The 20,989-nt window shown below is 60.9% G+C and overlaps 1 protein-coding gene across 7 annotated transcripts in view; it reads left to right on the forward strand.

Moving 5' to 3' along the window:
- The window catches only part of OSBPL5 (oxysterol binding protein like 5), a 78,912-nt gene that overhangs the window by 21,347 nt on the left and 36,576 nt on the right, over window positions 1-20,989 (forward strand). For all 7 annotated transcript variants that reach the window (XM_078341753.1, XM_078341751.1, XM_054241213.2 and 4 more), the window contains exons 2-3: window positions 15,559-15,715; window positions 17,971-18,053. In XM_078341753.1, coding sequence (XP_078197879.1) covers window positions 15,692-15,715; window positions 17,971-18,053 — 107 coding nt within the window. In that variant the 5' untranslated portion in view covers window positions 15,559-15,691. The remainder of the gene's footprint in view (window positions 1-15,558; window positions 15,716-17,970; window positions 18,054-20,989) is intronic.

A 20,989-nucleotide genomic window follows, 5' to 3' on the forward strand; every position in this document is an offset into this window, starting at 1 on the left:
GCCCCCGCCGGGCTAGATGCTGTAGAAGCTGCCTGTAGTGCGCGGGACGCCGAAGTGTGTCCAGGTCCCAACCCCGGGTACCTGTGGATATGGCCTTGCTTGAAATCCAGGTCTTTGCAGGTGTAACTGAAGCTCTTGGTATGAGGCCATCCTGGAGCATCTGGGTGCAGGGGAGTGTCCTCGCAGGGCCTAGGGAATGGGCCTCGGGCCTGACCTCCGCCAGGGTGGCTGCCTGAGTGTGTTGTTGCCCCTGAGGGGTGAGTTGCGGTTGACTCCTGCAGACTCCGGACTTGCAGGATTTATAAGGGGGACGTGTTTTTCCCATTATAAAAACAATCCCCAAGAGGCAACGTCACATGTGGTGTCCCCAAAGTCAGCCCACCCGCACGTGTGGCTGCTCGCTCTGCCAGTGGCAGGTGGTGGGATTTGGGGCCGGTGTCTGCTGTGTCCATGTCTGTAGAATGGGGTCAGGCTGTGCCCAGCCCAAGCTCCCCTGCAGAGGTCGGCTGGTCCAGGCCTCGGAGCTGGGCACGTTCACTGCTGGCTGTGATCACGATCAATGCATTGACTGGTACATGAAGAGCAGTGGAAATTCCACTTCGTATTTTAAAGAAACAGCACTGGTCACCCAAAGTCTGCCACTGCCAGCGTTTCTGCATGCTGTAGCTCTGCGTGACGGGGGCTTTACCATGCTGAGGGTGCCCGCCCTGCTCCCTGGCACCATGGCACCCCACTTCCCTGGGGGCTGTCAATGTCAGTGGTTTCACTGTATTCCCCAGTGTGTGAGCTGCAGAGGAGGGGACACTTTCTGTCCCCATCTGGGAGGAACCCCCCGGGCTGCAGTAAAGCAAACCCAGGGCACAGGGCCCCAGAATCATCCCATCACCCCCCAGTCACAGTGGGCTCCAAAGCCCTGCCCTTTCCCAAAAGCACCACGGGAAGCCAGGAAAGAACCGGGCCAGGCCCTGGCCAGCAGTCTGCGTTCATGTCCAAACCCACCGGTCCTGGACACTGCGTGGACGTGGAAGCAGACAAGGTGTGGCCTTTGGTGTCAGGCTCCTTTCACTTGACACGTTTCTGCGGCTCATCGGGGCTGAGGCGTGTATGAGTGCAGCACTTCCTTCCTCTCGGAGGCCGAATACGCCCATCGCGCAGACGGGTCATCTATTTATCATTCACCTGCGTGGACGTCTGGCCGTGTCCGCTTTCTGATGGCCCTGCGCCGTGTGCTGGGAGCACGCCTGCGTGTGCCACCCGGGGCGTTCGCTCATTTCTCTGGGGTGTGTTGCGTCTGCGCGTTTTCGCCCACAGTGCAGCCCCCTGGGCCCCTGGGGCCTGGTCACCTGTCTATGCACTGGGCTGTACCTGCCTCCCACCCCGCTCTGCAGGCACCAGGATGGTCCAGACCGAGACGCAGGGTCCCGAGGGGCTCTGCTCACACACACACCCGCGTGCCGGCTCCCGTCCTGGGTGTCGGGTTTGTCCTTTTCCTCCTACCTCACTGTTTCTGTGTGTGCAGAGGGTGGACAGTCATTGCCTTATACCTGCCAGGCTGCGTGGGGCTTAGGGATTCCCAGGTGAGATGAGACCTGTCGATCTGCCAGCCTCCCCTCCTACACAGGACTTCCTTCCAGGCCCCGAGGACACGCAGGCAGGACAGGTCTCCACAGGAGCGGGTCTTAAATGGAGAGGTAGAGGCAGGAAACCAGCAGTCCGCCCAGGCTCCCCGCCGCCAGACGGTGCCAATCAGGCCCCTGTGGGCCAGGCCGTAGGACCAAGTTGTCCGTTTCATTTTCCTGCTTCTCAGCCTCCCAATCTGTCGAATGGGAGGGAGCTAAACATCTGGGTGAAACTGGACCTCCGGGAACACTGAGCGGCGAGTGGGGAGGGGTCCTGGACCCTTGTGGTGGCAGTGGGGGAAGGGTCGTGGTGGGGAGGCAGGGGCTTCCTAGTTGTACAGACCAGCAGCCCAGAAGGTGTTTTCTTGGCCCACCCGGGCATGGCAGTCCCCGAGCTGTGGGCAGCCCTGTCGACTCTGGGGTGACGCCAGGGGCCCAGTACCTTCTCCACGAGCCTGCTGTGTGGCCCCGGGCGAGTCAGCTTCCCCTCGGCCTCAGAAACTGCAGCTGTCAGCTGGGCACAGTGGCTCACACATATAATCCCGGCATTTTGGGAGGCTGAGACAGATGGATCACTTGAGGTCAGGAGTTCAAGACTAGCCTGGCCAACATGGTGAGAACCCGTCTCTTCTGAAAATACAAAAAATTTAGCTGGGCGTGGTGGTGAGCACCTGTAACACCAGCTACTTGGGAGGCTGAGGCAGGAGAGTCGCTTGAACCTAGGAGGCGGAGGTTGCAGTGAGCCAAGATTGTGCCACTGCACTCCAGCCTGGGCGACCGAGTGAGACTCCATCTGAAAGAAAAATAAAGCAAGCAAGCAAAAGAGAGAGAGAGAGAGAGAGAGAGAGAGGGAGGGAAGAGAGAGAGAGAGAGGGAGGGAAGAGAGAGAGAGGGAGGGGAGAGAGAGAGGGAAGGAAGAGAGAGGGAGGGAGGGAAGAGAGAGGGAGGGAGGGAAGAGAGAGAGAGGGAAGGAAGAGAGAGGGAGGGAAGAGAGAGGGAGGGAAGAGAGAGAGGGGAGGGAAGAGAGAGGGGAGGGAAGAGAGAGAGGGAGGGAAGAGAGAGAGAGAGAGGGAAGGAAGAGAGAGAGGGAGGGGAAGAGAGAGGGAGGGAGGGAGAGAGAGAGAGAGGGAAGGAAGAGAGAGGGAGGGAAGAGAGAGAGGGAGGGAAGAGAGAGAGGGGAGGGAAGAGAGAGGGAGGGAAGAGAGAGAGAGGGAAGGAAGAGAGAGAGAGAGGGAGGGAAGAGAGAGAAAAAGAGACAGAGGGAGGGAAGAGAGAGAGGGAGGGAAGAGAGAGAGGGAGGGAAGAGGGAGGGAAGAGAGAGAGGGAGAAGAGAGAGAGAGGGAGGGAAGAAAGAGGGGAGGGAAGAGAGAGGGAGGGAAGAGAGAGAGGGAGGGAAGAGAGAGAGAAGGAGGGAAGAGAGAGAGGGAGGGAAGAGAGAGAGAGGGAGGGAAGAGAGAGGGAGGGAAGAGAGAGAGAGGGAAGAGAGAGAGAGGGAGGGAAGAGAGAGAGGGAGGGAAGAGAGAGAGGGGAGGGAAGAGAGAGAGGGAGGGAAGAGAGAGAGGGAGGGAAGAGAGAGAGGGAGGGAAGAGAGAGAGGGAGGGAAGAGAGAGAGGGAGGGAAGAGAGAGAGAGGGGAGAGAGAGAGAGGGAGGGAAGAGAGAGAGGGAGGGAAGAGAGAGAGGGAGGGAAGAGAGAGGGGAGGGAAGAGAGAGGGAGGGAAGAGAGAGAGAGAGGGAAGGAAGAGAGAGAGAGAGGGAGGGAAGAGAGAGAAAAAGAGACAGAGGGAGGGAAGAGAGAGAGAGGGAGGGAAGAGAGAGAGGGAGGGAAGAGAGAGAGGGAGGGAAGAGAGAGAGGGAGGGAAGAGAGAGAGGGAGGGAAGAGAGAGAGGGGAGAAGAGAGAGAGAGAGGGAGGGAAGAGAGAGGGGAGGGAAGAGAGAGGGAGGGAAGAGAGAGAGGGAGGGAAGAGAGAGAGAGAAGAGGGAAGAGAGAGAGGGAGGGAAGAGAGAGAGAGAGGGAGGGAAGAGAGAGGGAGGGAAGAGAGAGAGAGGGAAGAGAGAGAGAGGGAGGGAAGAAAGAGAGGGAGGGGGAAGAGGGAGAGAGAGAGGGAGGGGAGAGAGAGGGGAGAGAGAGAGGGGAGGGAGAGAGAGAGGGAGGGAAGAGAGAGAGGGAGGGAAGGAGGGGAGGAGAGAGAGAGGGGAGGGAAGAGAGAGGGAGGGAAGAGAGAGAGAGGAGAGAGAGAGGGAGGAGAAGGAGAGAGAGAGGGAGGGAAGAGAGAGAGGGAGGGGGAAAGAGAGAGAGGGAGGAGAGAGAGAGGGAAGAGGAGAAGAGAAAGAGAGAGAGAGGGAGGGAAGAGAGAGAGAGGGAGGGAGAGAGGAGAGAGGAGGGAGGGAGAGGAGAGGGAGAGGGAGAGAGAGAGGAGAGAGAGAGGGAGAGAGAGAGAGGGAGGGAAGAGAGAGAGGAGGGAAGAGAGAGAGGGAGAGGAGAGAGAGAGAGAGGGAGGAGAGAGAGAGACTCTCTCTCTTTACTGTCAGCTGAAAGTGGAGAGAGGATATTTGCACTCTTCCAAGGCTTAGAATCCCCCCAGTCCCGCACTGGGTAGGTGGTGGGTAGGCAGCTGGCGAGTGTTCCTACTGCCACCTCATTTAGCATCCTGTGCCCAGGGAAGGACGCAAGTGCAAGGGTGGTGTGGGCACCTTGGCAAAGCGTGGGATGCATGGGCATCTCGTGTAGCAGCCCATGGAGCAAGGCACTAGTTTTCCGTTCATGGAAGGATTCCCCTGGGAGGTCAGCGAAACGGAGCCCTCCCTGTCCCCTCCACAATGGAGCCCTCCCTGTCCCTCTGCAGTGGAGCCTTCCATCCCCTCCACAGTGGAGCCCCCCATCCTCTCTGCAACCCAGCCAGCAGTGGACCCCATTCATGCCATTTCCCGAATACCTTGGCAAGCCCTCCACCATTGTGGAAGACAGACTTGGGGTCCTTCTGTTTGAGACCCTCCCATTTCCTGTGTGAGACAGACTGGGGGCCCTTCTGGAAGCTTCGTTCTGAGGGGGACAAGGAGGCTCAGGGCTGGCCTGCTGGGGCAGGAGGGGTTTCTGGAGTCCATGCCGTCCCCACTATGGAGCCACACGGAGGATGCCGGACCTGAGGGTCCATTCCCAGGAGAGTGGGAGGCGTTTGGTCAAGGGACGTTGTGCCGGGTCCTGGAGCAGTCGCCACTCAGTGGCATCCCCCGGCGCCCTCCCTGTGTCACACAGGGACGATGACAATACTGTCTGCTGGGCGGGGGGCAGATTGGCGGCTGACAGAAGCAAAGCACTCAAAGCGGCCTGGAGTGAGGCTTCACGGGCGGACGTGGTTGTCTCTGTTGTTAGGGTGGCTTTTATTCTTGTTTTGGGGGCCTCTCTGTCCGAGGCATTGGGCCGACCTCCCCACCGCAGCCGTGCACCCAGGGTCCAACCTGTGATGCTCTGTGTCCTCTTGCCTGCAGTGTCTGAGACTCCTGACCTTTAACTGATGGCATCGGGGAAGGAGTGGCTGCGTGGCGGGGTGGGGGTGGGACGCCTCACCTCGAAACACCCAGGGGCTGCCCCAGGTACCCACAGATCCTAAGGAGGGCTGGAATGGGTGTGTGGGCAGCAGGTGGCCTTAGGACCTCTCTGGTCTTGGAAACAAGGCTCTGGGTAATGTGACCCTGGGGGAGGGGGAGCCAGGATGACGATGCCTGTCCACTGCTGGGGTGCCATGTACCTGCGTGGCAGAGGGCACTGCCTGGGGGCCTGGCTTACCTCAGTGCCCCTCTTTCTGCTGGGGGAGGCCCTACACAAGGGCCCTGGCTACAAGGTCAGGGCTGTGTTCCCATCAGACCGGGACCCTGGAGTTCCCGGAAGGCCTCTCAGGAGGAAATGCCATGCTGGCTTTTCCTGGGCCGCTTTGGCCCTGGCCCGGCTGTGAACCCCACCCTGCCTGTCCAGCCCAAGGGATATGGGGGAGACCGTGGCTGTGTCTGTCACTCCTGGCTGGCATCATTCCTGCAGGGCATCACACTGGCCCTTCAGAGAGAGCATTGCTGTGGTACCCCTTCCTGAGGCACCAAGCTGAACCCAGCTGCGGCCCAGGGAGGCTCCATTGCAATTATCCCCTCCCTCCTTCTGAGGACTCAACCTCTGTTAATACAGCCTGATATGGTGGCTGCAATTTGGAGGACTTCCTTGGCAAATGGCTGCAGAGGCTCCCATGCTGCATAGCCCAGCAGTGGGCCCTGAGCCTGAGATGCATGTTCTTGTGAGGCTGGCTTCTCTGAGAGCAGGGGCTACCTCTGCAGGCCTGCCGGGAGCTGCAGGGAAGAGCTCCCGTTGGTGTTCTTGGACACAAGGACAGAAGGACCAACCAAAGGCCAGGCCGTGAGTACCCCACCCTGCCACCACCTTCAGCCTCTGCGAGTGAATGTTCCTAGGAGCTGGTGTTCTGTCAGGGCTCGTGGCTGGGCCACAGGGACCCCAGCAGGGAAGGCGGAAGTGTGGCCTGAAGGAAGGGAGTTGGGGTGGGGGGGTGTCCCCGCCGCTCCCTCACGGCCTCTTGGTCTCCGCTTACCACTCTCCTCCAGCTGGAAGCTTCTACCTGCCCGGCTCTCAGGCCCACTCAGCCTTGGGCCTACTGCCTCGCAGTCACCCCAGGGACCCCGGAACAGGGACAGCTGCAGAAGGTCCCGACAGAGGTGGCATGTGGGTAGGCAGTGGGGGAGACTGAGGCTGGCTGGAGGGCTTTGGGGGAGAGTGCGGGCCTGCTGGCACCCCAGGCTCCCCACTCAGTGTCAGCAACAGCCAGTCACCCAGTCCCTGCCCTTGGCGCTCAGGTGCCCCTGGAGGCCAGAGACAAACCTCAGTCTTGGCCGGCAGCGGCTGTGTCCCCTGTTTTCTCTGGTCTTCTTCTTGGAGTTTTTGCCCACATGCCTGGCTCCTAGCTGCCCTGGAATTAGGGGGATGAGCAGGCTGGGGCCAGATGAGGAGACACAGCTGTGTGCCCAGCTTCTCAGCCGCATGTCCCTGGGCTGTTGCGCCCAGCCACTTCTCCCTCAGTCCCCACACCTGTGTAGGCAGCGGCCTGCAGGGCTGTCCACTGGGCGTGGTGCCCAGAGCCCAGGAGCCTCCCAGGAGGGCCAGGCGAGGGGGCACAGGCACCACTGGGAAGAGGCCCAGGTGTGTCTGAGGACATTCAGAACAGAGGCCAGTCCGGTGGCTTGTCAGGTGATCGTCTTCTGGAAGTGGGTGTCCAGGTGCCCCTGGGGGCCCAGGTTCCTGTTCTGTTTCCCGTGTGAATGCTGAGGCTCGGTGTGGCTGGTTTGAGATTGCATCCACAACCCCGGCAGGGCCCTCCCTCCAGCGGTACTGCCTCCAAGTGATGGCTGCATCCCCTCACCCCTTCCCTGCCTGACCCCGGCTGCCACCTGGCTGCAGCTTGCATCTGAAAATCAGTCTCCTTTCTGTTGGGACAGGTGGGCAGGGTCTGGCTGGGATGTGGTGGGGCCATGCCTGTCTCAGGGACCACAGCCAGGTCCCCCTAGGGCTAGTGGGGGACGGGTCGGCTACGGGGTGTGGGGTGGGGTGCGTACCCAGGCCAGCTGACCCGGTAGCTGCTCTGAGCCTTCAGTGATGTCAGCAGGAGGCTGGATGGACAGGGCCAGGGGACGGGCTGGCCTGGCTGGGCCCACAGGCACAGGACTCAGCTGAGGCAGCCCGGACAACACCCAGGCATGGCTCAGCACCACGCCCTCAGCAGGGCAGGCCACTTCCTGCGCCCCTCTTGAGGTTCACCCGCTCCATGGCAGCCTCTGAGAAATGTCTCTCCAGAGGGGCGCCTGCCCTCCCCTGCACCTCCACAGCTATCTCCACAGTGCCAAGTGGGTTCCAGGCACAGCATGGCCCACAAGACCTTAGATGGGCTGTTTCCCCTCTTGGGGCCCCAGTTTCTGCATGTGTGTGATATAGGGATCTCACTTTGTCACCCAGGCTGAGTGCAGTGGCGTGACCACAGCTCACAGCAGCCTTGACCTCCCAGGCTAAGCAGTCTTCCCACCTCAGATCCTGAGTAATGGGGACCACAGGCATGTGCCGTCACAACTGGGTATTTTTTTTTCAGTTTTGTAAAGATAGGATCTCGCTATGTTGCCCATGCTGATCTCAAACTCCTAGGCTCAAGCAATCCGCCCACCTCAGCCTCCCACAGTGCGGGATTACAGGCGTGAGCTACAGCACCCAGCCCACTGCGTCTTTAAAAATGTGATGCTGACCCCTGCTCCCCATACCTCTAGAGCATTCTGAGAATCGTATCAGGTGGGATAGAATACCCAGGAGGGCCTGGGGGGCTTTAACATCCATCTGTGCAGCTGATGCCCTGGGAAAGCCTCTGTCCCAAGCCCCCAGGGCCCCAATGCTATAGCTGAAGTGCATGCCACGGTGCTCTGAAGAGGCTGCTGCCCCTGCAGGGGTGGTCAGGCTGCCCACATTAGCACTGGGCATTTGCTCCACCCACACACAGCAGCCTGGTTCCTTGTGCTGGTGTCTGCTCTCAGGGAGGGCATCTGTTGCTGTGGTCTCCCTGGGGTGACTCAGGAGGCCTGGGTGGTTTCCTCACAGCAGGGTCCTCATGGTCACTTGCACTGGGATCTTAGCAAGTTTCTGGAATGCAAATGTATGGTGTTGACATGACGGCTGCTGCCCTTTAACTGATGGCTGCTGTCCTTCCTTGGGACCCACTGACCTCTCTATCCCATGTGCAAAGAACCACCTGGTTTAGGTAGAAGTATCTGTTGCAAATGTTGCTGCTGAAGGCTGGCTTCGAGCTCCTGCTTTTCTGGCCTCTGCCAACTGATGGGCACTCCAGTGGCCAGAGCCTCCTCTCCCTTCCAATGCAGCTCGGCCCAGCCCCGTGACTCGGCTGTGGGTGAGGACGCCACGCAGGCGTGGAGGGGGCTGGGGCTGGGCTCACTCTCACCTCTATAGGCGCCTTCCCCAGGGCCTCCCCGGGGCCTGGGACATCATCTCCCCTGCTCAGAGCAAGCCTTGACTTACAAGCAGGGCCTGAGAGATGAATGTGGCCAGCCGAGGTCACACAGCCATTGGAGGCTGGGCTGGGCCCTTTTCCCCAGCTCTGTGGTCCCCGGGCCTCTGCATGGGGGGAGGGAGGAATTGGGTGCAGGGAGGATGCGGAATGAGTCCACGCTCGGTTGGATTCATTCCCAGAGCTTCAGCCTTTCTCAGAACGGAGGCAGTGTCTGCCCCTGGACGAGGCTCAGCTGAGTGTGGCCCCAGCTGTTGGCTCTATGTGGCCTGACAAGGCACCAGTGACCTTTTTTTTTTAAGAATCCCTTTATTCCAGCCTGAAGGTGAGCGTCTGGGAGGGAGGCAGGGTGTGGGGAGCGCTTTGGAGTCCAGTTAACCGATGGGAAGGCAGCTGGGGGATGCAGGGGACCTTGGGCACTGGCTCTGAGTGGGGCCCCTCAGGGGGCTGGGCTCCATGCTGCCAAACAGCTGGCCTTGGCATGGGGTTAGAGAGCATGGCCCCTCCCCAGGTGTCCAGAGGCAAGCATCCTCTGGGACACAGGGCCTGCCAGGCAGGGGCAGAACCTGACCTGTCCCTCCCCCTCTGCTCTGGGCTGGCACCACACAGGACCTCTTGCCCCTCCAGTGGTGGGAGGGGTCTTTCATGCCACTCATGGAAAACGGAAGGAAGAGCCTGCTCTGCCCTATGCAGTAGGTAGGGGAGGGCGCAGGGGGTAAGCCCGGACTCAGAGCTCACTCCCTTCCTGTGCCCTCGTCTCTGTCCCCTCTGCAACTCCTGGGTGGCCCAAGAACTCAGCAGAGCGGGAGGAAGTGGGGGCCCCAGGAGGAGACCAGAGGTGCCTGTGGTCAACAGGAAGGGCGGTCAAGCAGTGGCTCTGGGCGTGGGTGGGACGCTGCAGGGGGTAGGGCAGCCCCCAGGCTGCCAGGCTGCGCGGTGTCTTAGCTGTAGCCTCAGGAGCACAGCAGCTGCACGACACTGTCACGGCCACCTTTGGTCCCCGAGAGCCACACGTGTCCACCTGCCCTGGGCAGCCTTGTGCACAGGCAGGGTCAGGAGTCTGAGGCTGGCCCGAGAAGGATGGTAGGGTCTCCGGAGAGGACCTGGAAGAGGCACCCACGACTGCCTGCCTGGGCATCCACCACCTTGCCCAGAGGAAGGCCTCAGGAGTGGCCTCTGCCCAGCTGCCTGTCTGGCTCTCTGTTCCACTTGCTCCCTGGCCTTCCAGAACGTTCCCCAGCCCTCAGCAGCCCCAGCCTCTCTCAGGCCCCCTTTCAGCCACAAGTGAATTCATTCTAGAGATGCAGCGTTGGGCCCTGTGTCAAGGAAATTGGCGGGACCTGTGCCCTCAGCGGAAGCCAGCCCCGCCCTACCCAGCCCCACGCTGCCCCGCCCAGCCCAGCCCTGAGGACCCCACCCAGGCCAAAGTGAAGCACAGTAAGGGTGCACTTCCAGTCCCAAGAGATGGGGGTCAGTTGCTCCTGAGGAACGACAGCAGGGGAAAGACAAAAGGGCTGGGTCTCCAAGGAAGGAGGTGGAGCCCCTGCAGGGGGACAGGCAGAGGCAAAAGCCCAGCTCGGGGGCTGGGGTGCAGAGAAAGGGGGGCCTTCCATGGACGGAGTTTCCGTGTGCCCCTCCAGCCTAGCGGGACCAGGGACGGGATTGCCATCTCTCCCAGGCTGGTAGTTGGCACAGTCCAAAACTACACCCAGCACCCACATTCACCCCTCCCGGACCCTCGGCCTCAGCCCCTCTCTGGGTCACAGGATCACCCCCACCCTACCCCCAAGTCCCAGCAGACCTCTGAGGAGACCCTCTCACGCTGCCAAAGCCCAGCTCTCAAGGGCTTCTGGCCCCTCCTGCCAAGTGACAGAGGAGGCTCCGCTCAGATCCCATTCTCTCCATGGACAGTGGGTCTCCACCCCAGCCCAAGTCCAAAGTGTTCCCTTTTGGTGCCCCCCCTAACTTTCCAAAAGGCACAAAGAGGCACAAAGTCGTGACTAAGAAGGGCAGCTGGGCAGGGCAGCCCCTGAGATGGGCCAGGGACCAGCAGGGGGTGGGGCTGGCTCATTCTGGTCACCCTAGTCACCAGGTCTCCCCAACAGCTGAGCCAAACCTGTCATTCCCCTAGGCAGGGGGCACTTGGAGAATTGGTTCCTGGGGGGCACATGCAACCGCCATGCTCGAAGTGTGCCGGCTGGGTGGCCAGCAGACGGCAGCAGTGGCAAACACGGCCTCTGGAGGGGCACAGGAGGCCCTTCCCATCCTGTCTGGTGGCCAGCTGGAGGCCAACGAGGCGACCCAGCACCTGACACGACATTGGAAGAGAAAACTTCCTCAGCCCCCAGGAGTGGAGGCTGCACAGCAGCTGGTGGCTGATCTGGACCTGGGGTCGGGCGGTGGCTTTCGGGCCTGCACCTGTCCCTCCTCCTAGCCTTGGCCAGAGCTGGGCACTGGGGTCCACATATATCTAGTGACCACCCCCCAGCTCTGCCTTCTTCCCCAGCCATGCCCTGTTCCCTGGCCTCCAGAGTGAGCCTCCTTGGGGTCAGGGCTGGGGCCCTACCAGGCAGAAACGTGACCTTTCAGAGTGGAATTGCCCATGCTCCCTCTCTGGCCCCAGGGACAGTCTCACCACGTGAGGGGCACTCTGGAGCTCCTTCCTCTCAGGCCCCACAGCATCCCCTCCCGCACTTGGACGTCAGGACTGTGGGGCAGGTGAGACCACAGCTGGAGACAGACAGCACTGGGCACAGGGGCAGAAAAGGGTTCAGCAGCTGCAGGCTGAGGCCCAGCTGTGCACAGGTGAGCATCGAGTCACTGGGGGTGAAGGTGCAGCTGGCATCAGGGACAAGGCCAGTCCCCAGGGCATGGAGATGAAGGTGCTGCTGGCATCAGGGACAGGTCAGCCCCCCAGGTCATGGAGGCTGATGAGAGTGACCCTCACGTGAACCTTGGGTGGCCTCAGACAGGCAGAAACCAGGGCCTGAGGGCTGGGCCCACAGGGTCCACGTGGAGCCCTTCATGGCTGGAGCCTGGCCCAGAGCTTCCCTCGGGGAGCGAGGGGCGGGGAGTGTGGGCGTTTTGAGTTTCCCGCTTGATGGGATCCCAGGTCTCGTGGTCTCACCAGCATGTCTGTTTCCTTCTCCACCATCCTTCTTTCCCTCCTCCCTCCTTCCCTCCCTCTCTCCTTCCCCTCATGGGGGGTTCCCATGGTGGGCTGTGCTCCCCGGGGCTCCCAGCCCTCAGCTTTCACTGCCGTGGGTGAAGGTCCTGCCAGCACTCAGGGCAGGGCCTCATTCCTCAGCAGCTCACAGCCTGCAGATGCCAACGCTCCCTTAATTCTTAGGCAACGCCTGGCGTGGCGGATGGCCAGGGTGGGAACCTCGCTAGGGTTCCAGTGGAAAGCAGCCCCGAAACTAACCCTGCTCACCTCTCTGAGGACCGGACCTGACCTGGAGACCTCGGGAACAGTGCGGGGGGGAGGCAGATGGCAGGTGGGTGCCCCAGGCACCTCCGCTGAGGAACGCCTGCTGCACAAGCACCCAGGGTCTCCACCCCAGAGCCGAGCGACACACGACAGGCAGCCTGTGTGAATCCAAACACACAGGAGCACCTGCCGCATATCCCTGCGTCAGCTGCTGGGACAGGGCTGTGATCAGTCAGACCCCGCCACCCCTCGCCTGCACCGCCTCTGGTGGGGGAAGAGAGTGCCCGAAGAACAAAGAAATGCAAAGTCGATCCCTCCAAGGACCCCCAGTGCCACTGGAGAATCCAAATCAACTTCCACGGTGGCCGAGCCCTCTGCAGAGTGACATTTTAGCTGAGGGTGGAATTCGGGGAGGGCCCGGCCACGCGGAGATGGTGGGCAGGACCGTTCAGCAGGAATGGGCTCGGCATTTTCAGGGAACATAAAGGGGCCACTGTGACTGGAGCGGACTGGGTGACAGAGCGGCGTGGGGAATGGGGTGATGGGGAGGGTTAGGGAATGGATGAGACGAGACTGGATTTGTTCTAAATGCCGCAAGGAACCAACGGGGAGATGCGACCTCTAAAATGAATAAACCGGGCATGGTGGCTCACACTTGTAATCCCAGCACTTTGCGAGGCCCAGGCGGGTGGATCTCCTGAGGTTAGGAGTTCGAGACCAGCCTGGCCAACATGGAGAAACCCTGTCTCTACTAAAATACAAAACTTAGCTGGGTGTGGTGGCACATGCCTGTAATCCCAGCTACTCAGGAGGCCGAGGCAGGATAATCGCTTGAACCCGAGGGTGGGGGGGTGGGCAGAGATTACAGAGAGCCAAGATTGCACCACTTCAGTCCAGCCTGGGCAAAAGAGCGAAACTCCATCTCAGAAATAAAATTTAAAAGTAAAATCAAATGAGCAAAACGCCTCCCCCGACCAGATGACAATATAGGGACACTCAGCAGGCACCTGTCAGCTGTAGGACATCGGGAGGTCCAAGGGAGGGGGTCTCCAGAAGAGCTCCACAGACCAGGATGCCCTGTGATGAAAGCTGCCCCCCAGCCTGTCTGAGCTGGTCAGAGGGAGTCTGCAGGGCCCAGGGCAGTGGACACTGGTCAGGGGGTGTTGGCACACAGCGAGAATCCCTGGTACATGCCTGTATTGCATTTGGATGGGTGAGCTTCTGCTCCATATCAGTGGTTCAGCTGTTATGTGAATACCACCTTGGATGTGTCTGAGTGTGGGGTGAATGGGAAGGAAGTGGGAATTGGGCTGGTCAACTGACCGGCTAGAAAAGGAGGGAGAGAGGGATGGCAGATTGGTGGATGGGTGAGCGGGTGGATGGAGCGATGCCTCAAAGGGAGGGAGGAAGGGAGAATGGGAAGATGGATGGATGAATGGGTGGGTGGGTGGGTGGATGCATGGAAAGGAAGATACATGTATATATCGGTGGATGGGTGCAAGGGGGCCAGGTAGTGGTGGGTAGATGAGTGGCTGATGGCGCTCACAGACTAACAAGTCCCACTGGCTGTCAGTGGTGCTGGGAGGAGGCATGCGGGGTCTGAGCAGAAAGGCAGCCAAAGTCACTCTGCACCTTGGCCCAGGTGGAGCTGGAGCCGACAGCCAGACAGGGCAGCTGCGGCTGGGCTGAGAGCTCCTCTCCCTGCCCCAGGAGGTTCCAAGTGAGGGAGACCTACCTGGGCATCACCGTCACCATGCTGCCGGGGACTTTCCGGAGCCTCTGGGTCCTGAGAGCAGGATCGCAGCTGACTCAGGTTGGCTGCCCGGTGCCCAGCCCAGCCTGGGTGCTCAGAAGATCTCAGCTGGCTGGCTGAGTCAGCCTGGCCTCCGCTCAGGTGCTGGCTCCTGGCCTGAGCCACACCTGGACAAGTAGGACAGGTTTGCTGTGATTGACAAATGGGGACGGGACTTCCCTGCGGCAGGTTGGCTGAGCTGAGCTGACACACTGAGCAGGCAGACGCTCAGCAGCCAGGTTTTAGGACCGGTTCCACCTGTCTCAAGGACGGGCCGTGCTGATTGTTAGCCTCTCTGAAGCCAGTTTCCCCGTGTGTAAGCCGGCCAAGGTCACCAGCTGAGACAGGTGCTCAGCGAGGGAGCGGCTGGCCCAATCTGGCCGCAGCCTTGCAGCCCCTTCCCACTCTTTGGGGCCACAGAGGGGGCTCTGGGGCAGTGGACAAAGCGCAGGACCACGGACACCCTGCGCCACCCAACCCACTCCTGAAACCACAGCAGGAGAGGCTCTGAAGAGAGGCCCCTGCCCAGGAACACCCAGAGCCATGGGAGAAACGGAGTACTTTGGCCCGGGCTTGGCAGGATGCCCCTGGCCTGCCCAGAGACGTGGTGGGAGCAGCCCCAGAAAATCAGGGGGCGGAGGAAAATTGATATGCGTTTTTAAGGAGCTCATCCTTGGGGAGTGGACACAAGATTAGAAGCCGGAGGGGATGCTCTGCCAACCCCTGCCAGGTCACAATTACAGGGTGAGGCCTTCCGTTCCGTGAGCCATGATTTTCTCATCTGTAAAATGGGCTAAGACCTTGGTGGGTTTCGAGCCGTCAGCGTCAAGTGCCTGCAAAGGCGTGACTGCAATCAATTCTCCTCCACTTGGCCCAGCCGCTTCTGAACCCACAGGGGAAGCCGGTGAGTGGGGCTGAGAGAGCAAGGCCGGCGGGCAGCAGGGCCTGGCTGTGTGTCCTCCATCTTTTGTGAAGCAGGAAGGAAGCTCCCACTGGGGATGCAACGTCTTAGGCTGGGTGTGGACGCAGGTGCACCTGGCTGTGAGCGCCCAGAGCTCTCTACCTTGCAGGGGTACACGTGGGTGCACGTAAAACCATTGGGGCACCCAAGCAACAGGCGGGCTTGACCAGAGGTGCTCTGTGGGGAGGGGCTCCAAGGACCCCTAGGTGGACGGCGGGCCAGGCTCCCAGACTGCCCAGCCCCGGGCCAGTCACTCCCTGGGGCCACTCGGGCCACCTGGTCTCGCCCCCACACGTCTTCTTTATGGACAGACGGCTCTAGACCCCTCCCACCATGCAGCACCATCACCTGGGAGAGAAACGTGAGAGGGAAAACCTGCCCGGCTGCGGCCAGGGTCTCACAGAACCTGGGGTGGGGTTCTGAGGGGAACGTCTTCCGAGGGGGCTGACGAGTCTCTGACCAGGATCTGTCCAGCCCTCCTGCCAGGCCTGGAAAGGGCTGGCACCAGCCAAAGCCATTTGCCTGAGCTGGGCTGCCCTGGTGACCACCCTCCACCAGGCTCCCAGGGCCCAGGCCCTCCTCACCCTGCCTCAGAAGTCCCCTGAGAGTGGACCGGGTGCCAGCTGGGGGCACCCCACCGTGCGGCTCTGAAGTCCCTTCCCAGGCGGTAACCTCGTGCTCCCCTCCTCCTCCCGTCCAGAAGCCCCCGAGCACCCGCAGCATGAAGGAGGAGGCCTTCCTTCGTCGCCGCTTCTCCCTGTGCCCGCCTTCCTCCACCCCTCAGAAAGTCGATCCTCGGAAGCTCACGCGGAACCTGCTCCTCGGTGGAGACAATGAGTTGGACTCCCTCAGCCCAGGTCAGTGCGGCCGAGGCAGGGCAGCCTGGCCCCCAGCTTGGGCCGGTGGGGTGACCCCAGGCAGCCCAGCCCCTCCGTGGGGGTCCCCAGCCTCCATGCTGGGGACTGGGTGGGTTTGCAGCTTGGTAGGGCGCCAGGTGATACGGTTTCTTGGCCTGACCTTCGGGGCCAGGTGAAGCCCATCCAGTTGAGGAGGGGGCTCCTACAGCCCAGGTTTCCCGAGTTACGTGGTGCAGTCATCCCAAACACGCTCCAGGGATGGGTGGCCTGAGCCCCAGTCCTGGCAGGGTAACCCCAGGCCAGCTACTTGACCTCTCTAGGCCTCAGTTGACTGATCTGTACAATGGGACAGCATTAGTACCTGCTTCCAGCTGCACGCAGGTCCTGGGCTCTGGGAGGGAACAGTCGGACCAGGCCTGCCCTCATGCAGTTGTGGATAAAGCACCCAGTGCGCAGATTCGGGATCTCTGCCCGCCAGTGCTGCCACGCTCCAGGCCCACTCCCTGGTACCTGACAGTTCACAACCCCTGCCCTGGCCAAGGCTGAGCTGTGACTGCTGTCCCCCGGAAAACCCAGCTCTTCCTCCCCTGCTCCCCCGAGGGGTAGGAGGCAGGGGCTGGCACCTGCCTGTGGGGGCCTCTCCCCAGCTCTGTCCCCCTCCTCCTACTGCCTGCTTTGGGGCTGAGGAAGTGGGAGCCCCAGCTCTGCCTGGCCGTGGTCATCTGTCCTGTCCCAGGGATAGTGGGAGAGCATTGGGCAGACCTACCATCCAGGGGCCTGGGGATGGTCCCAGCCAAAGTCCCACCCAATAGTCAGAAAAACGAGGTCCCATAATAGAGATGGCCTTGCTGAAGGTCCCTTGGCAGGCAGGGGCACTGGACACCCAGTGAGGTAAACCCCACACCCTGTATTCTCTGCGGTCACGTTGACCCTGGCCGGAGGCTTAGAAGCACTTAGAGAGGCAGGGCAGAGGAGGGGAAGGGCCAGGTGGTCCATTTTGGAGGGACTGGCCAGGCAGTGCAGAATGCAGGCTGGGAAGGGCCTTTTCCGAGGAACAGAGACAGCAGGTCCCAGGCCAGGGGAGAGGGGTGGGTGTGGACAGGCTTCAAGGAGAAGGACAGCATTGGCCTCCCCTGCCCAGGGCACCTGCACTCTGTCCCTTTGAGTGCTCTGAGGGCCCCCGAGCCTTCCCGGCCAGGAGGCAGTACTCTCCAGGGCGGGGTGGTTTGCTGGCGGCCGCAGGCCAAGCCCCCAGGACCGTATGAGAAAACAAGCACCAGAGGAAAGGGCTCCTGCTGGCCTCCCCAGCACCCCGGCTCAGGGCGCAGCACTCTGCAGGTGAGGAAGTGGCGGCTCCCTGGCCAGGGGCAGCCATGTTCTGTGACTGTGAGTGGCCACTGTCCAGGACCTTCGGACAGAACCACTTCCTCAGGCCCCCATCCTGGCTTTTCCAGTCTTCGTCCCCACCAGGTCCCCGCCCTGGGCTGTCAGGGAAGCTCAGCTGTAGGCCTCAGGCCTTCCACTGGTCTGCGGGCATCTGTCCTCACAGCCAGCCTATTGCTGGCCTGTCGCTGTGGCCTCAGCAGGATGGGGCTCACTCCAGCCCTCAGGGCCTCCGAGTTTCAGTGCCAGGGACTGGGGCGGGCTTCAGGCCTCCCCCGTGAGCATCCCCTCCTTCCTCGTGTCCATGAATCGTGCCTTGGGGAACTGGCTCCAAAGCAGACAGAGCCGGGGAAGGGGAGGCCGTTTCCCCAGGAAATGGAGACATACCTCGGGTCCCCTCCCTCGCCCCTCCTTCCTCCTGACCCGGCCTTCGAGAGCAGAGTGAGGAACAGCAGGGTGGGATGAGGGACAGGCTCTCCCTGCAAGAGCCCAGCACGCAGGGGCCACAGCATCCGGCCAGAGGGATGCACGGTCCAGGGCCCCCCAACCTGCCGTGAGCCTTTGAGACTGGATGCCACGTTCTCTGTCTGAAAACAGGGACTCTGGCCTTACAGACAAATGCACCCCACAGCAGGCCCAGGATGCGGGTTCCTGCCAGCTCCTGCCCCAGCTTCCTCCCTGTAGGTCCTGGAGGCCCTGCCAGAGCTCCTGGCCACTGGCATTTAGCACACCTCTCAGACAGTGTCCTGTTGCTGCCCCCACCTCCCAAACCGCCCGCACCCACCCTTGCCTGTAGCACACCAGGCAGCCAGTCTGAGTAGCCTGGCTCTGCTCACCATGCCCGGGTCCTCACCCTCGCTGCTCTCTTGCAGGGAAGGACATGGAGCCCAATGGCCTGTCGCTGCCCAGGGATGAAGGGCCCCCGACCCCAAGCTCCACCACGAAGGTGCCACCGGTAAGAGCCTGGGCATAGAAGCGTCCGTGGGCTGGAGCCTGGCTTGGGGGACAGCAGGAAATGGCTGCGGAAAAGGATAGCAGGGCGGCCGGCTGAGCCTGCCTTTCCAGCCGGTTCTGGGTGGGAAAACAGCTCCCAGTCCCAGGCCGTGTTGCTCCGGGAGGGCCGCTGCTGGAGATTCGTGCTGTTTTCACTCCTGGCTGTGCTGAACGGTGCTTCTGTGAACATGCATGCACGTGTATTTGAGCATCTGTTTTCCGTTCTCTCGGGTATAAACCTAGAGTGGAGTTGCTGGGTCACGTGGTCATTCTGTGATAATGCAGAACTCTCAGAATTCTCTGTTTAACTTTTGGAGGAACTGCCAAGCTCCTTCCCAGCGGCTGCAGCATCTTCCGCGGCCACCCACGGCCACAGGGTTCCAGTTCCTCACCTCCTCACCAACGCCGGCTATTTTCTGATTCTTTTCTGCATTATGACGGTAGCTGTCCCAGTGGGCACGAAGTGGCCTCTCACTGTGGGTTCGGTTTGCATCTCTAATGACGGGCGGCGCTGAGGTCCTCGGGCAGCTCCTGGCTGTTTGTATATCCTGTTTGGAGAAGTGTCTATTCCAGTTCTTTGTCCAGTTTTGGAACGGGTTGTTTGCCTTTTCAGTGCTGAGCTGTAAGAGTTCTTTATGCATTGTGAATACCAGGGCCTTCCTCCCATTCTGTAGGTTGTTCTAAATTATATCTTTAAAGAATTTTTATAGGTTGCCAAGTTCTGGTGAGATTGAGGTGCCCGGTTCTGAACAGCTGTTCGATCTGTCAGGGTGCTTCCTTATTGTTCTGTGCACCGATGCACAGCAGCCTGAGGAGTGACGGGGGACCCGGCGTGCCTGGACCGGGTGCCCACCTGGCCTGCGGGAGGGAGGAGTGGGAAGACACTCTCTGCAGTGCTAGGCAGGGGCTACAGTGACCAGACCCCAAAGCGCAATGCCCAGTTGGGGAGCAGGGGTTATAAGTGCTCTATCTCGTGCCCCCCAATCTTGCCTCTCGCTTCCCCTGTTACCTGAAACAAGCACAGCTCCATTCAGCTGCATCTGGTGGGAAACAGGGCAGAGGGGAATTGGCAGCAGGTTCATGCATCCATCTGTCCGTCCATCCATCCATCCATCTGAGATGCTTGCCAAGCCCCAGCTGCCAGCACGAATGGGTGCTAGGGTAGAAGCCTCCCCTGGTGGGAGCTGTAGACAGCCAGCAGCTCACCACAGAAACTGCTGTGAATGGCTGTGTGGCTGTATTGCAAAAGTCCTGGGCGGGCCAAGGGTGGTGTGTGTCACCAGGACCTGTGCCAGCAGGGCCATGAGCTGTCCTGCTTCTGGGGAAGCAGTTCAGGGAGCCTAAGAAAGGAGCAGGGGCTACCCGGCCACAGCGAAGAGCATTCCAGGCTGGGAATAGCATGTGCCAAGGTAGCTAAGGGCACTGTGAACAAGACCCCAGCTCAGGAGACTCCCAGGAGGGCAACTTAGGATACCTTCTCTGTCAGCTGGGGTCCCTGGAGGCCCGTCAGCTGGCCAGGTCTGGTGCATGCCTCATCACTCAGATCCGGCTCCTCCTCATCACTCCTCATCACCCCAAGACTCTTTCCAAGTCAGAGCCCCCCAAGGGCCCATCCTGTGCCCTTTTCATCTTGTAAGCCTGATGCTCTGACTTGGCTAAGACAGTGCCACACTGGAGCAACACTGCCTGGGTCCAGTCCCAGCTCACCTCCTTACAAGCTGTGTGATCTTGGGCAGGTGTCTGGACCCCTCTGTGCACAGGCTCTTCCTCTGCACAATGCTGATAATGGTAACCATTTGAGCCGTGGCATCTAACATGCTTATACCCCCGCACAGATGGCAGAGCCACGGCACTCACTCCAACCCTGGCCCGTCCCGGCTCTGTGGGCATCTTCACTGGCATCTTTACTTTCTAAGCTTGGCGTCTAAGGCCAATCCTCGCACCCAGTGTTGCTGGACCACCAGTCCATGGAACAGTTCCGTGCCCTGACCCTTGGCAGCTCTTCACCTCTCTGTGCCTTGATTTCCCAGGCCGTAAAATGGGACAATAACTGGCCCTACCTCATGCATGGCTGGATAATTCGGGGGATGAATATGGGCAGCACCTGAGCAGGACCTGGTGTGTCCCAGCGGACAAGGCTTTAGCTCTGTACTTGGCACCATCGTGATTGGGTGGTAGGCGGGCACCAGCGCCTGGGGCTTCCAGCCAGGAGAGGCCTGAGGGAGGCTTTCCTCACCATGGAGACTCCACTGGAAAGTGCTGAGCACCCACAGACACCCAGCCAGAGCTGGGCTGGGCAGGGAGAGGCGAGCTTTCTCTGGAGAGGCGAGATGGCCTGGAGGCCCTGCCACGGCGCAGGCTCCATTCCAGGGACTCAGTGCACCGTGCAAGCGGGAAAGCAGCTGCAGACAATGTGTGATGGATGGCACGTGTGACGGATGGCCGGTGCGACGGATGGCACGTGTGATGGATGGCATTTGTGACGGCTGGCAGGTGCGACCGATGGCAGGTGCGACCGATGGCAGGTGCAACCGATGGCAGGTGCGATGGATGGCACGTGCGACGGATGGCACGTGTGACGGATGGCATGTGTGACGGATGGCATGTGTGACGGATGGCAGGTGCAACCGATGGCAGCTGCGACGGATGGCACGTGTGACGGATGGCAGGTGCGACGGATGGCAGGTGCGACGGATGGCAGGTGCGACGGATGGCAGGTGCGACGGATGGCACGTGTGACGGATGGCAGGTGCGACGGATGGCAGGTGCGACCGATGGCAGGTGCGACGGATGGCAGGTGCGACGGATGGCACGTGTGACGGATGGCACGTGTGACGGATGGCAGGTGCGACGGATGGCAGGTGCGACGGATGGCAGGTGCGACGGATGGCACGTGTG

Source organism: Callithrix jacchus, chromosome 10 (genome assembly GCF_049354715.1).
Source record: "Callithrix jacchus isolate 240 chromosome 10, calJac240_pri, whole genome shotgun sequence".
Lineage (NCBI taxonomy): Eukaryota > Metazoa > Chordata > Mammalia > Primates > Cebidae > Callithrix > Callithrix jacchus.